Consider the following 14,338-nt stretch of genomic DNA (forward strand, 5'->3'; position numbering starts at 1 on the left):
AAATGTTTATTCCATAGGTTGCTTGTGTTGGAAGGGTCATGCCCTGAAAAATGGGAGGAAGTTGGTACTGCATCTTTATCAGCAAGTGTGACACAAATAAAGTATCATTGGGACCAAGTGTACGTAGCACTAGCAAATGGTACTGTAGCAGTGTTTAGTAGAGATTCAGGTAAATATAAAAATTGCATTCCTACAACGAAGCCCCGTTTGTATGACTTGCATGGGACCATGTTAAAATAAGTTCCTCTCTAATGGCTGCAATAAAAACATCCAATTTTTGTAATAGGGTCATAATGAATTTTGTATGAAAAAAACCATATGATTATGGAAAATATAAAAAATATATATAAACTGAAGTTTTTGAAAAATCCTATCATTAAATTATTTGGAAAATATTAAAAAATTTCCTTTTGATTTCTTCATTATTCTGACAATATCCTTTGTTAGTTTGAATGTACCTAATCATTTAATGAAACACCGGCATCTTTCGAATTAGTTTTCTTTGGTGGACAACATAATGTTAACATATTTAATTAATGCAACTTGGTCACATGACAATCACGCAGGAAATTGCTACTCCAGAAAGTTCCTACACACAGTAATCAGTACATCAACTTCCCAACCAGAGACATGGAAGAAAAGTTGTTTGAAATTGGCCATAAAATATTTAATTGGCACTCGTGTGCATGCAATGACTGTGGTGCAACAAAAATTATTTGAAAAATGACCAATAACCTTCTCTTCTTCATTCAACATAAATTTATCCGCTGGAAATATGAATGTTTGGTGATGTCATTGGGCAAAAAAAAGTGCTGTTGAATTCCTCAATTTTCAGCAAATTTGCTTGCACTCTCAATTTCTTGACATGTGTTTCATAAACAACAGATCTTCTGTATATTCTTCTCTTTGGTGTATGAAAATGTATTGGAAGTTGCTACACAAATAAATATTCCACTTTTTTTAAAGAATCCAGATTTTTTTTCAAAGTTCATGCTTTATCATTCATAGGAAAAAATATTATTTCTCTCAATGCTGGGAACAGAAAATTTAACACAGCCAACTTGCAAAGCAACCGAATACATTCTATTCAAAATGAGAGAACTTATACTGTATGCATGTTTATTACTGGACTTGGGTCCTTTCAATCGCCTTCAAAACATAGGAACTTACCAGATGAGAAAAAGAAAAAAATTGAAAAGGGCGATATATTGGCACCATTCACACAATTTAGTTTTATTTCTTTTGGAGTTTGCAGCATCATTTGTATTCTCAAGAGAAGGCAATAAATGATTTTCTATAGTGTCTTTTCTAAATTGGTCCTCATCCTGCTCACTCAATGCAACTCTTTTTTTTTTTTATCTATTGTCAGTTACCTCAAACTTATGTCTTATGTAGCAAAAATATTCATGAAAGATGATTTAGTAGCACATTTATGCAACTCACATTGAATCAATAATGTAGGATTTGATAGAACTACTATCTTCCCTACAACTTTTGGGTTCAAGGCATAGGCTGAGATAGACTTGGAAGTCTGGGGGAGCACAGTCATTATTGCTGGGGGGCACGATGATGATTTCAATTCATCTATACATATATGCATTAGATCAGTTGACTTCACCTTTGACGCGGGGGGGGGGGGGGGGGCAAACAACATATATGAATGGTGGTTTGAATAAAATGTTTCATCAGTGAAAAAGTGTTATAAATGAGAATCCACTATATTTTAAATTTAAAATGATTTTTTTATCTGCAGAATTAAAAAAAAAAAGATTGAGTGAAATAGCAAATCAAGAACGTAGTTTCCGGTTATTGCTTTCATATATATACCTCAATTGGTAGTTGTATCTTTTAAAGAGAAGTTTCTTTTTTTTTTCGATCCAAAGTATATTGACAAATAGGATTTTCTGGATGTTATACCAAAATGAATCTTTGGAAAAAAAAGTTGTTGGTCTTTTGCAGCAATCAAACCCAAGTCCTCTAGCATACCAGGCAAGTGCACTAACGAGTACACCAGAGACAGAGATGTACGCAGGAACAACCTTTGGAGGGCACAAAAATTTTCTTCTCGAAAAATTTTGAGTTGCCACCCTTCAAAAAACATTTAAATGAACAGAAATTAGTTAACATATTATATAAAGGGTATTCTTTCAATATTTCAATTTTTTTCACCAAAATATTAATTTTTTTTTTTTGTAATTTTTGGTCGGATTGAGGGAGGTACAAGGTCCCCTGAGCACCCCCTGCATACATCTCTGACCAGAGACACAGCATTCATTTCTTTATAACACTTTATTAGTGTGAAGCACTGAATGGAGACATTGCAGCCTCCCTTAACTACAGCAATGGCCGCCCCAAGTGGTGACAAGAAAAGTTTGTTTCCTCTAGTTGTATTGGTCATCACAATTCCCTGGTATGCAAGAGAACCTGAGTTTGATTCCTAGAAGATACGAATAGCTTTTCTTTTTAGATTCATTTTAGCTTAACATCCAGAAAATCACATTTTTCAATGTGCTTCGGGTTGAAAAACGCCTATCTATACTGTCCCCACCTGGGCGGCCGTTGCTGTAGTTAAGGGAGTCTGCAATGTCTCCACTCAGTGCTTCATGCTAATAATATGTGTTATAAGGAAATGAATGTTGTGTCTCTGGTCAGAGGTGTATGCAGGGGGGGTGCTCAGGCTGCTTGTGCCTCCCTCAATCCGACCAAAAATTACAAAAAAAATTAATATTTTAGTGAAAAAATTTAAATATCAAAAGAATACCCTTTATATAATATGTTAACTAATTTCTGTTAATTTAAATGTTTTTTGAAGGGTGGTAACTCAAAATTTCGCGAGAAGAAAATTTTTGTGCCCTCCAAAGGTTGTTCCTGCATACATCCCTGTCTCTGGTGTATTGGTTAGTGTACTTGCCTGGTATGTAAGAGAACCCAAGTTCGATTCCCACAGGAGACTAAAAACTTTTCTTTCAAATAATTCATTTCAGCATGACATCCAGAAAATCCTATTTCTGTAAATCTTTTGTTTCTTAATAATTATCTCTTTATTTCTGTCTCGTTTTTTTTACAGAAGGTCAATGGCAATATCAGAATCCAACATTAATTGCATTACATGAAGATCCTGTCACATGTTTGTTGCCTTTAGGATTGACCATGTACTGTGCTTGTGGACCAAAAATTTGGGTTATTGATGCTTTGACAACTGAAGTTCAGGTAAATACTTTCACAAACTGTTATGAGAATTAAGTCAATAAGTTCCACATATAGGATGATTCTAATTGTTTGTCCACAAGGCTATCTTTGCAACCATTGAAATTAGAAATATACGTTCAGTTACAAAGAGTTTTCAAATGAAGTATGGCTTCATAAAATATATTTTTTTGATAAGTCGTATGCATAAAAAATGAAGAAATTAACTTTTTATACCCCTTGTGGTTGGCGATAAAGATGGAAAACTTTAAAGTCAAATATCTCCATCAAGGTTGGCCAGTTTTCCTCATAGGTGGGAAAAACCATTTTGGTTGCCAAGTGGCACGCAAAAATTTATTTTCTCCCCATTTATGCATGTAAAGCCTTATTGTGCATTTGATTATTCTTCTAAATATAAATAAGACAGTTTTGAACACAAACTGTAGTATAAAAATTAATAAATTCCTAAGTTGGTGAGTTTTTGCCATTGCTAAAAAGAATTGCTGTAAAAAAATGTCCTGGCAATAATGGGTTTTTGCCAAGCATCAAAAATTGATACTTCCTACATTAATTTATATCTAGCATCATTTCACAGAAAATATTTAATAAAAAAAAATTGTTTGAAATACACAAACTCTGGTTTAAGAATTGTATTAACATGATATATATGCTTATTAATTTTATTAATCAAAGAATGAGCATAAATTATGTTTTACAAGAGCGTTTAAATCGTCTAATACCCAACCATTCACACAATTGTGTTTGTGATGAAAGTAGATAATTTTTCCAAAGTAAATCAATGTTATTCCAAAATAGACAATTAAGTATGGTGAAACCTCATTACAACGATACTCATTCTAACAATAAATCTTTTTACAACAATATTTTTTTTTTGATCCACAGAGTATCATTATATCAAGATTTCACAGTATCAGGGTTGGCAAGTTTTAAAAACCACAGTAAAAACAACCCCGATATAGCAACCCCGGGTGATGGGTAGTTGTTGTATCGAAAGGAAAAATATATGATAGTTGTTATATTGAAAACATTATGGTTTATATGGAAAACATTATGGTTTATATGGGAAACATTATGGTTTATATGGAAAACATTATGGTTTATATGGAAAACATTATGGTTTATATGGAAAACATTATGGTTTATATGGAAAACATTATAGTCCTGTGGACAAACAATTTGAATCAGCCTGTATATTGGGAATGTGAAAATGCTCAAAATTAAACATTTTCCAATTGTAGATCAAGTAGAATAGTATCACAAGAGAGGAGAAAATTGTGTATGGAACTAGTGCCTTGTATCATGCAACTGATTCGTGAATGTTTTTATGGGGAAACATCCAAGTCTATGGGAAAAAATTTGTCCTATTCTAAAGCCTATGATTTTGATAGTTTTCCTGTTGTTAACAACCTATTATGGACATTATTTTCTGTGATACAATTGTTTTTCTTCAGTGGCGACATTTATTTTTGAATCAGTTTACTGTCATTTTAAAATATTTCTACATTGTATAACATGTATATTAGTATTGTCAAATTCCAAAAATCAAAATGCAAGCATGATTTCCAGTGTAAGCTATGAACTTGAAAGATGGATGGCTGGTTCTATCTACATACATAAGCATGCACATAGGTTGGGATATTTGAGAAAAGTTTCATGAACATAAAGTTACTAGATTCTAAAAATTGAAGATGAGGCATGTGCATGCACTCTTGGCAATTTCACTTATTTTTACAGCAGATGATGCCATTATACTATTAAAGAACAATCTCTTGCCATAAAAAACTGAACAGCTTCTAATGTGTATACAGTATACCTTTTTTTGGGGGGAGGGTGCTTTCTATTTAAGTGTAGTTTCATGCATTTTTTTGTTATTTCTGAATGAATGAAGGAAGGAAGAGAACCCCACAGGACTATCATAATGCATGGGAGCAGCCTTGAGTGGCCTTACGTGCATAGGGGAAGTCCTTGGTTATGAGATCCGATACTATCATTTTGGAAGTATGTAGATTGGTGTTTCCAGCCAGGTAAGAAGACACCTTGGGACATTACTTTACCCAAGAAACTAAGATGGCCTTAGGTAACCTCTTCCCGGTACATGGCATTAGCTGTCTGGTTAGCCTACCTGAACCTGTCCACAACAACAAATGCTGTAACAACAGTAATTGAATGTTCAGTTTCTTCCAGTACTGGATTGTCTGTGCAAATAACTGTCTTATAAAATAGTACAAAGAAAATTGTCTGTAACAAATACATTGTTAGCTAAATAATTAGTCATCATTTAAAAATATCAAATATGTTAATTCATAATTTTTGATCCAGTTAAAAATCTTTCATTTATTTACACACTGATTGATAAGTGACATCTACTGTGATTTTAAATTTTATTTTTAATTGTTAACTTTTTTAAATCAAAAGTATCAAGTACAGAGTTACCAACTGCTGCAGATTGTCCATAGTTTCTACGGACGGCTGTGCTCAACTACGGAGCTACAGAAAATAACCTCAATATCATGGAAATTGCTTTTTCTTCAGACTTTTTTTTTGAAAAAAATTCAGTTCTAGTTTCTTGCAGTAAATTTATTATTATTTTTAAAATGGCGTTGATCTTTACAGATTAAAAGCTATACTTAGAGCCTTCCCTCCTACCCCACCAGAGAACTTTAATAAGATAATATAGGTGCTCCCCAAAGCAGAATATGCCGAAATCTGCGATGTAAGTCACAGAACTACCAGTGCCACTACAGAACAATCTGGAAGAATTTTAACGAAAAATGTAGAAAACACTATTATGGTATGCAAAACATTTCCAGTCAGCCGAGTAATCATTGCAGAACAATGCAAAACATTCTGCTTTGGGGTAGGTGCTTTTTAGCTATAGCATAACGACAAATTTGAATTTGCTTGTGACAGAACCAGAGAATTTGAGAGAAGATAAATATCTTGGGTTGGTGATCAAATTTACTTATTGTTCACCATTAAGATTGTTGTGATGCAACTTTTGGACTGAATTGAAAGGAATAGAGTGACAAGCTCATATGATAAGGGTTGACAGCAGAGCATGACAATATAGCAAATAATAAGTATCTATATAGGAAATCAATCCTCTGAAGTGGCTGTTATTTTTTTATCACTGGTCCCCACCTCCACCCATTAAAGGTGGTTCTCGATCCATGAAATCAAAGAGGATTGGTTTCAGGACTGATCAACAGAGGATTTAAATGAGTGCGGGCAAATTTTGAGTTTCATGTTTTTACTGCATTTATCTGCCTTATGTGATGCCACCCGAGCACAGGAAGTCGTTATTGCACTGAATGGAAATGACGGAGAAGAGGGGGGGGAACGCAGTATGAATGTTACAATGGTTTTTGCATTTGTATGCAACGCTCCCACAATTTATTTTTATTTTACTTGCATGATCTACTTTTTATTATGTGTGGTAAGGCAAGTTGTCATAAATACATACCTCACAGCACTCCTATTTTTTAGAAATGTCCTCCTATTTTCTTACTTTTGCCGCAATTGTTCTTTTTTACCCCAATTCACCTATTTTATCCCTCCCTTCTTTTGTTTACAGCCAATATCTCACTATGAAAATTCCAAGAAACCGTAAAATGTCACTGCTGAAGACGTGTTTTATTTGATTAGTTAAAATGCTAAAAACTGAAGTCCAGTGGGGAAAGCGAATCTGTTTCACAGATCGATTGCCGTAAATAAGAAGGGGAAAAAAGGGGAGTAGGAACAGACTCTATATATCCATCCACACACACAAGATTCCATGAGAGACTACAGGTTACTCTCTCCTGGGATCCCGTAATGAGCATTCGTCCCTGAAGCTGGGTTTTCCTAGGAGTAGGCTTTTTGCACCCTGTGAACCGAACTGGATCATTTCGCATTATCAGAAATGTGTTACATAATCACGTTATGCATTTGTGTTTTCCAAGCGTGGCACATCAGTTCAGGATGGCTATATAGTATATAACCCTGGCGTCAGCTACTCTATCGGCTGCATGCTCCAGTTTGAAGGGAAGGAAAAGAGAACACAACATGAAAATAGAAGATCACTGAAAAATGCGCCACACGACGCTTAACACCTCCAGAAGCAGACCACACATTAAGGCCTGACGTAAAGCACTCTTGTGAGCGTTATTGCACTCTGTACGACTTGAACAGTCGTACTGCTTTTCTTACTGGTGGCCACACCAATGCTTTAAAACTATGTCACATGTCACTCAAGGGATCTCTAAATGTGCTACAGATCGCTTAAATGGTCTGGAATTGTGCGATGGGTCACTTAAGTGATCTGTAAATGTGCCACTTGGTTCATTTTTACAAAATTTGGTTTGAGAGGGACAGGCCACATCATAACCTCAGGACCACGTTTGGTCCGCCCAGGCCAAATGTGCGGGTCAAAGATTACCAAGGGCTTAGAGGTAGGGTCACAATGAATGTCTTGAACAATTTTGAGTTCTTAAAGCCTTCAAATAGCGTTTAAATTAACAGAAATTGATTCAAATAACATATAAAGATATTTTCTTTCAAAATTTTAATTCTTTTAAAAAATATTTTTTTCATTAAAAAAATAAATTTTTGATCATCTGTGGGAGGGAGAGGGACCACGAGCCCCCAAATCCAGATTCCACCCCCTGTACATCTCTGATCCCACCAATATGCATTAGGAGAAAGGGGACAGAGCGCTGATGAAATTTTACTGACAGGGAGGGTCAGTGTTGCTGACTTTTTCGGACATGGGGAGTGGGTCAAAAATGGCAAAAAATTTGCTGACGTAATACTTGAACAGCCCATTATTTTAAACGTGACACATTCCCAGATTGTTTGAGTGATCCGCGGCACATTTACAGATCACACAAATAACCTGCGTCGCTGCTCCAGATTACTTAATCAAGTGGCCCACGACACGTTTTCAAATCAATAAAGTGTCCCCACTTCAGAAGGTTGAGTTAAGTTGAAATGTGCCGCGAGTCATTCAGATGATCTGAAAGTGTGCCACAGGCCATTTGAGTCATCTGGAAATGTGCCGTGGGCTGCTTGAGTCAACTGGAAATGTGCCACAAGTCACTTGGATTGTCTGAAAGTGTGTATTGGACCACTTTAGTTGTCTGGAAATGTGTCAAGAGCACCATTAAAATAATCTTTAAATAATGCATCTTGCCATTTAAAGTGTTGATGTATCGCAGACCATTAGGTGATCTGTGTTCTGCGAGCCACTCAAGTGATCTCGAAGCATGCCGAGGGCCACTCAAATGTGCCTCTAGCCACTTAAAGTAATCTGCAACTGAACTACGTGCCACTTAAGTGAACTGGGGGTTTGTCGCTGGTCGCTCAAGTGATCTGGAAATGTGCTTGGGGTCACTTAGGTGATCTGGATATATGCTGTTGGCAGTTTAAATAATCTGGAAATGTGCCACAAGCCACTGAAGTAATCTGGAAATGCGTCGCACTTAAATGGTTTGATGATCGTTCGGGGGCCACTTGTGTGGATTTGTTATTCATCCTGGACCACATGAGATAACTCTGAGGGCCATGGGTTAGCATGTGTGTTTTAAGAAAATGTGTGTCTGAAAAAAACCAGACATTCATGAACATATGCAGGTTATTCTAATCGTATCCTTGGGATGTAATGTAACTTCAGGAGGTGTTACATCAAGGGTGTTCAACATTCAGTAGAGTGTGGGGCATATCATTGATTTTGAAATGCGTCGCTGGTCACTCAAGCTGACCTGTAAATACATACTTCAGTTTTTACAATATTAGGTTTGAGTTGTGGGCCACAACAGATGACTCTAGGGCCACATTCTGCCCATGGGCGATGAGTTAAGCGTGCATGTGTTACATTTCTATGGCACCCCTAGACAGGCTTTTTCTTTCTTCGAAAACCACAGGGAAAAAATGGATCACGATCATTAATTTGACTTTTAAAGTAACAGTAGAAAATTTGAGTAATTTCTTTTTTAGTTTTGCTATTTACATTGTTTTTGATCCCATATTCTGTGGAAATGAAAGATTTATAAATTCATTAGAGAGTATTTAAGTTTCTTAAAATATCAATAGATAATACTATAATTAAAATATATAAAGTGTGAATCTCAATGGCACAACATTTTTAAATACCACAATAATTCTGGAATTCAGTTTTTTTCCTACTTTTTTTTTTTAAATTTTCACTTTTAGGCCTGTAAATACCAATAGTGTATTTGGTAGTTTTGCATGAGTAGGATGAATTTTGAACATTCGCGGCAGCGCTTATAAAGCTTGTTCTGGAGAGAATGCTTTGTAGTAAGAGGTGTTGTAGGAGCTTTGATACGAAAAAGGTATTGGGATGTGTATGAGGTTGCCGGACATCTGTATATCCTACCTTGCATGTGAAGTTGCTTGAGGAAGGGAGCTCACATGCCCCCTAGGCTTCAGTGTCTATGGGGTGCTGTATTTAAATGAGCTTTTTATTTTTTTTAAATAACACACAATTTTTTATTGAACTATGTATATGTTATCTGGGCGGTGCCCCCCATGGGGAAGCTCAACACTCATCACTACTGAGAGGCTTTCTGCCAATGTTGGCATGTCTGGAAGTTCTAGTGGTAGTAACTGGTATGTATATTACCAAATACATATAACATTTTTTTAAATGTTTTTTATTTATTTTATTTTGTATTTCTTGCTATTAACACTTTCTACCATTAATTACATAGAAATTTTTAAAAGAAGTTGCTTATTATACACATACAATATAACCAATGGAAACTGTAAATGGTTTTAAAAATCTGCATTAAAAGTGGTGCATAAAAATTTAATACTTTTCTAATGGTGTAGCTATGTTATTTTTTAAAATTCTCTTTCCAGTTTCTTAATATCAAAACAAAAATAAAATTTACTTATAAAATAAAAAGAATACTTAAATCTTATTCAGATTTTTATTTCAACAGGAGACTCTTAATTATTTTTATAAGAGGTAAAACAAATATTGTAAAAAATTTGTAGCCCTATACACAGACCTCAGCCACTTCAAAAAACTAACATTTTTAACCTCAACAGTAAGAAAGAAAGCTAATTCAATTTTTTCTCGGCATTTTATGAGATTAACTTAATAGATTACATATTTCTGACACAACCCAGTCTCGTTTGAGATAACAGAAGTAAATTGCTAATTGCATCAGTCCAGGGTTGTGACTGGTTATATCTATCATTGATTTTACATTGCATCATGAGGAAGATTGTCAAGAGAGTTACTGGTATTGTTACATTGTTAATTACTTTATAACTTGGGATTTTTTTTGTCAAAAAATAATTGTTGACAAAAATTTTCTTTTTCTAATCTGTGTTATTGAAGTATGTGAGGGGAGAAAAAAGACTTAAAAAATTGTAGTTATATTTATTATGTAATTTTTTTCTCATGTTTTTGGACTTCCAAAGCTTGTTTTACAAAAAATGATGGATGGTAAAATAATGCCTATCTTCGGCTTACCATCATCAGAAATGTTTTTTGCTTTTATGAAATATGTGAGAGATTCCTCCTTGAGAAAGACTTCCTCATTGTTCCATTAACTCTCTCTTTGTTCGTCTTTGTTTTAATCTTGCATTGGTATTATTTCTAGTTAAGTGTATACAGCTGCCTTAGGCGCTATGCTCCAACTTTGAATTTTTAAATTCTTTGTTTTTTAAGTTGAACGTTTTATTTCATATATATATATATATATATACACACACACACACAAATAAAGAATTTATTGTCTTTTCTTTATTTTTATAATTTCCAGTTATGTGTATACAGCTGCCTCTGGCTTCAGAATTTTTTTTTGAGTTTTTCTTGGTATATTTTTGCTTTGAATTTTCAATTTCAGTATTTTTTATATAATGTCTCATACTATATATATATTTTTTATTTGCAGAGGAATTATACATTACATCATGAGCCAGATAATCATGCCTTTCTCTTGGCCCATTCTGGAACTGGACTTTGGGTGGCAATGAAAAATTCAGCTACCGTGTGCTTATATCACACTGAAACTTTCCATCATTTACAGGATATAAATGTGTCAGCAAATGTTAATAGAATTCTTTTGAGTAAGTCATGGAGTATATCTTTTCTTTTTACTTTTGTAATTATATATGATATGTAAATATTATTGTAAGAAACACAAAACTGTGACCTAGCAAAAAATCATTTTTATGATAATTTTTTAGGCTTTTAACACATTGTGGATGGCATGCTGCGAAATGAATTCCACAGTTCCTGCAAATTCATATATATCATACACCATCACACTAATTAATTAATAAAAAGTATTTCTATATTCTCTGTTGTGTTGCAGTTATGTTATATTGCAGGTTGTCTTCCCCCCGTCCACTTCTCATTGTGTTTATCATCTCCTGTACTTGAGGAACCAAAAATACCTCTCTCCATCTGTTGGGAGCATAGAGTGTAAGACACACTTTGAACATTACATCATGACTCTGAAGTGAAGTGTCTCGTAAGGAAAAAAGCCTTTCAAGGAAAACTGATTTTTTTGTGGGAGCTTTCAGGAAAGAATGCTTTGTTATGAGATGATACTCCAATGACTCAGACGGCTTTGACTCTTAACCCTCATATGCATGTGAAAATTGTATGAATATATCTTTAAAAAATAGTAGTTCTTATACATTATCTCATTTATATTAACTATATTATGTTTCTGGTTTATATTAGGTAAAGAAAAGGAAAAACCCTCAAGTTCAGTGTTTATAACTTCATTAGTTGCCAGCAAAGGACTATTGTGGGTTGGAACCAATGTTGGTGTGCTCTTGACAGTACCATTACCTAGATTAGAAGGGGTTCCAATTATTACTGGAGGCGTTAACATGGCTTTTCATGCTCATCAAGGTCCAGTGAGTCTGCTTCTTAGTTTGCAACCAAAAGCGGCAAACTATCCTCATTTGCCTTCTCCAGTACCTCGTCGGCCAGCTAGCGCAGATGGGGATAATGATTCTTTGGCATTATCTCCAACTAGAAACAGAGTTGTGAAACAAGTGTCAGATTCTGTCTTACCTTTTCCAATTGCTACGAAAAAAAGCCACTGTGAGTATTATATTTTACAACACAAGATTATGATATCTTTATGCCTTGAATTGATTCTTCTTCAGTCCCAAAAATTAAACATTATCATTTTAAGGAAACAGTTTATTTTCTGGATATTATGCTGAGGTGAACTCGGAAAGAGAAGTCATATCTTGTCTCCGGCGGGACTCAGGCCCAGGCCCTCTTGCATACTAGGCAAGAATGTTACCATCTACACCACTAGAGACACGACCCTGCCTTCCTTATTTCACACACTGTGGCATGAGGCACTGAAGTAGAGACATTAGTAGCCTCTCTTAACTTCAGAAATTATCATTTTAGTTATTTTTTTTGTACTGACTCGTGTATTTCTATTGACTTCCTTTTTTAATTGAATAAAATGTCATTATTATTTTGTCCAAACTGAGTGGACAGAATATTTCTGCACACCTACCTCATTATATTCAAGGCAGTGAAACAAAACCAACCAAATGTAAATATCCAGAGCAACTGGTAAGAAATGAGCATAGCTTGGTTATTTCTAAATTTCTTACTCAGCTCTAAACATTAACTCTTTCACTGACATTATTCATTTTACTGATCTGCATTAGAAATTGCTCATCTTTTTCTGAGAAAGTTATTCTCCAATTTTGAGCATGTGCAAGTGCCTTTCTCTCCAAATCCAAGCACAATAAGCCCAGAAGAGAAATATTCTATGGTGTGTGTATATATACAGTAGTTTTCACTACCCTGAATTAGACAAAAAGGAAGAAAGAAGATCGATTTCGAACAATCTATTTTCCTGTTGTCAAAATGTGAACAAAAGAAGGATTGCAGAGAGTACCAGTTGAGCTGATAAGAAAGGGGAGATCAAAAACATGTTCAATTAATAAGTGTGCTTTACAAAATCTCTTTGCCTGTCATCACTGAAATTAGAGGCTTTTGAGATAAGATATCGCGTAAATGTTGCTTCCGGAAGTTGAAAGAAGCAGAAAATAATTGTTAAATTTGCACGCCTCTATTTCCTGAGGCTAAACCCCTAATGCCCAGAAAAATTACTTTGATTGTGTGGTAGGCCTGGGCCCCCAAAGCAGAATATGCTGAAGTCTGCGACGTACGTCGCAGAACAATCGGAAAGAATTTTTAAAAAAAAGTAGAAAACACTATTATGGGAACTGCGGAATATTTCCCGTCAGGCTCATTGCAGAACAATGCAAAACATTCTGCTTTGAGGGCCTGGGCGATGTATCAATTTATAATAAACCACCAATGTAAGGTCCCACATTGATATCCCAAATTAACTATTTTGATCATGGCGATGTATCATTAATTCCAGTGTCAAACATTGCGATGCAGGTTTAGCTTACACATGCTTCAGGTTATTTAAGGTGGGGGTGTATGTGGCCCATGTGGTTTATTAATTTTTCTTTTGCTCAGTTTGAGGGTTCAAAAACTCATTTTGTGTCAGTATTTTGAGAAGTCATTAAAAACGTCTATCTGGATAGAAAAAAATAATTTTGTATTCACTACTTCATGGTCTTGGACCATGTATACATCTGTACTCTATACGCATTGTACAGTAACTAACATTCATCATTCAAAATTATGGGGCACATTTTGTGTATTAGGTGAAACAGCACTCTATCTTTGCATAACAAAGCAGTTGGATACATAGGCTTATTGTAGGTTTTGTGATTCTGATGCTACCCAATAGCATTTAATTGTCTACTGTATTTTTAGAACATTTAGAGGCATAAACAATGTTTACAAAGTACAGATGACTGTTTACCAAGTGAAGATAATTGAAAAAAGTCACATTTCTCTGTTGGAAATCAAACCACCAATCTTGCACGTGTGCTTCACCTTTAAGCTACAGAGAATAGACATTTTCTTTCCTAAGAACACTTTTTTTTTGGGCTGAACGGGACTGTGCAATAGACAGCCTCGTAACTCAGCAACAGGTTGTAACAAAATTAGCCTCCAGATGGCGACATAGAATGAAACAATGAACTTCTCTGTTAAATTATACAACGCACAGATGACTGGATACCAAGCAAAGATAATTGGAAAGAAAAGTTATAT

General features: G+C 34.9%; 1 protein-coding gene across 3 annotated transcripts in view; it reads left to right on the plus strand.

Moving 5' to 3' along the window:
• Nucleotides 1–14,338, plus strand: part of LOC149085540 (rho guanine nucleotide exchange factor 10-like protein) — a 98,535-nt gene that overhangs the window by 59,079 nt on the left and 25,118 nt on the right. For all 3 annotated transcript variants that reach the window (XM_089233606.1, XM_089233608.1, XM_089233607.1), the window contains 4 exons: nt 18–169; nt 3,068–3,210; nt 11,112–11,286; nt 11,909–12,277. In XM_089233606.1, the coding sequence (XP_089089732.1) occupies nt 18–169; nt 3,068–3,210; nt 11,112–11,286; nt 11,909–12,277 (839 nt within the window). The remainder of the gene's footprint in view (nt 1–17; nt 170–3,067; nt 3,211–11,111; nt 11,287–11,908; nt 12,278–14,338) is intronic.

The sequence above is a fragment of the Pholcus phalangioides genome, unplaced genomic scaffold (genome assembly GCF_987345545.1).
Source record: "Pholcus phalangioides strain wild (caught in Gottingen) unplaced genomic scaffold, Ppha-v1.0 ptg000007l_1, whole genome shotgun sequence".
In the NCBI taxonomy this organism is placed as follows: Eukaryota; Metazoa; Arthropoda; class Arachnida; order Araneae; family Pholcidae; genus Pholcus; species Pholcus phalangioides.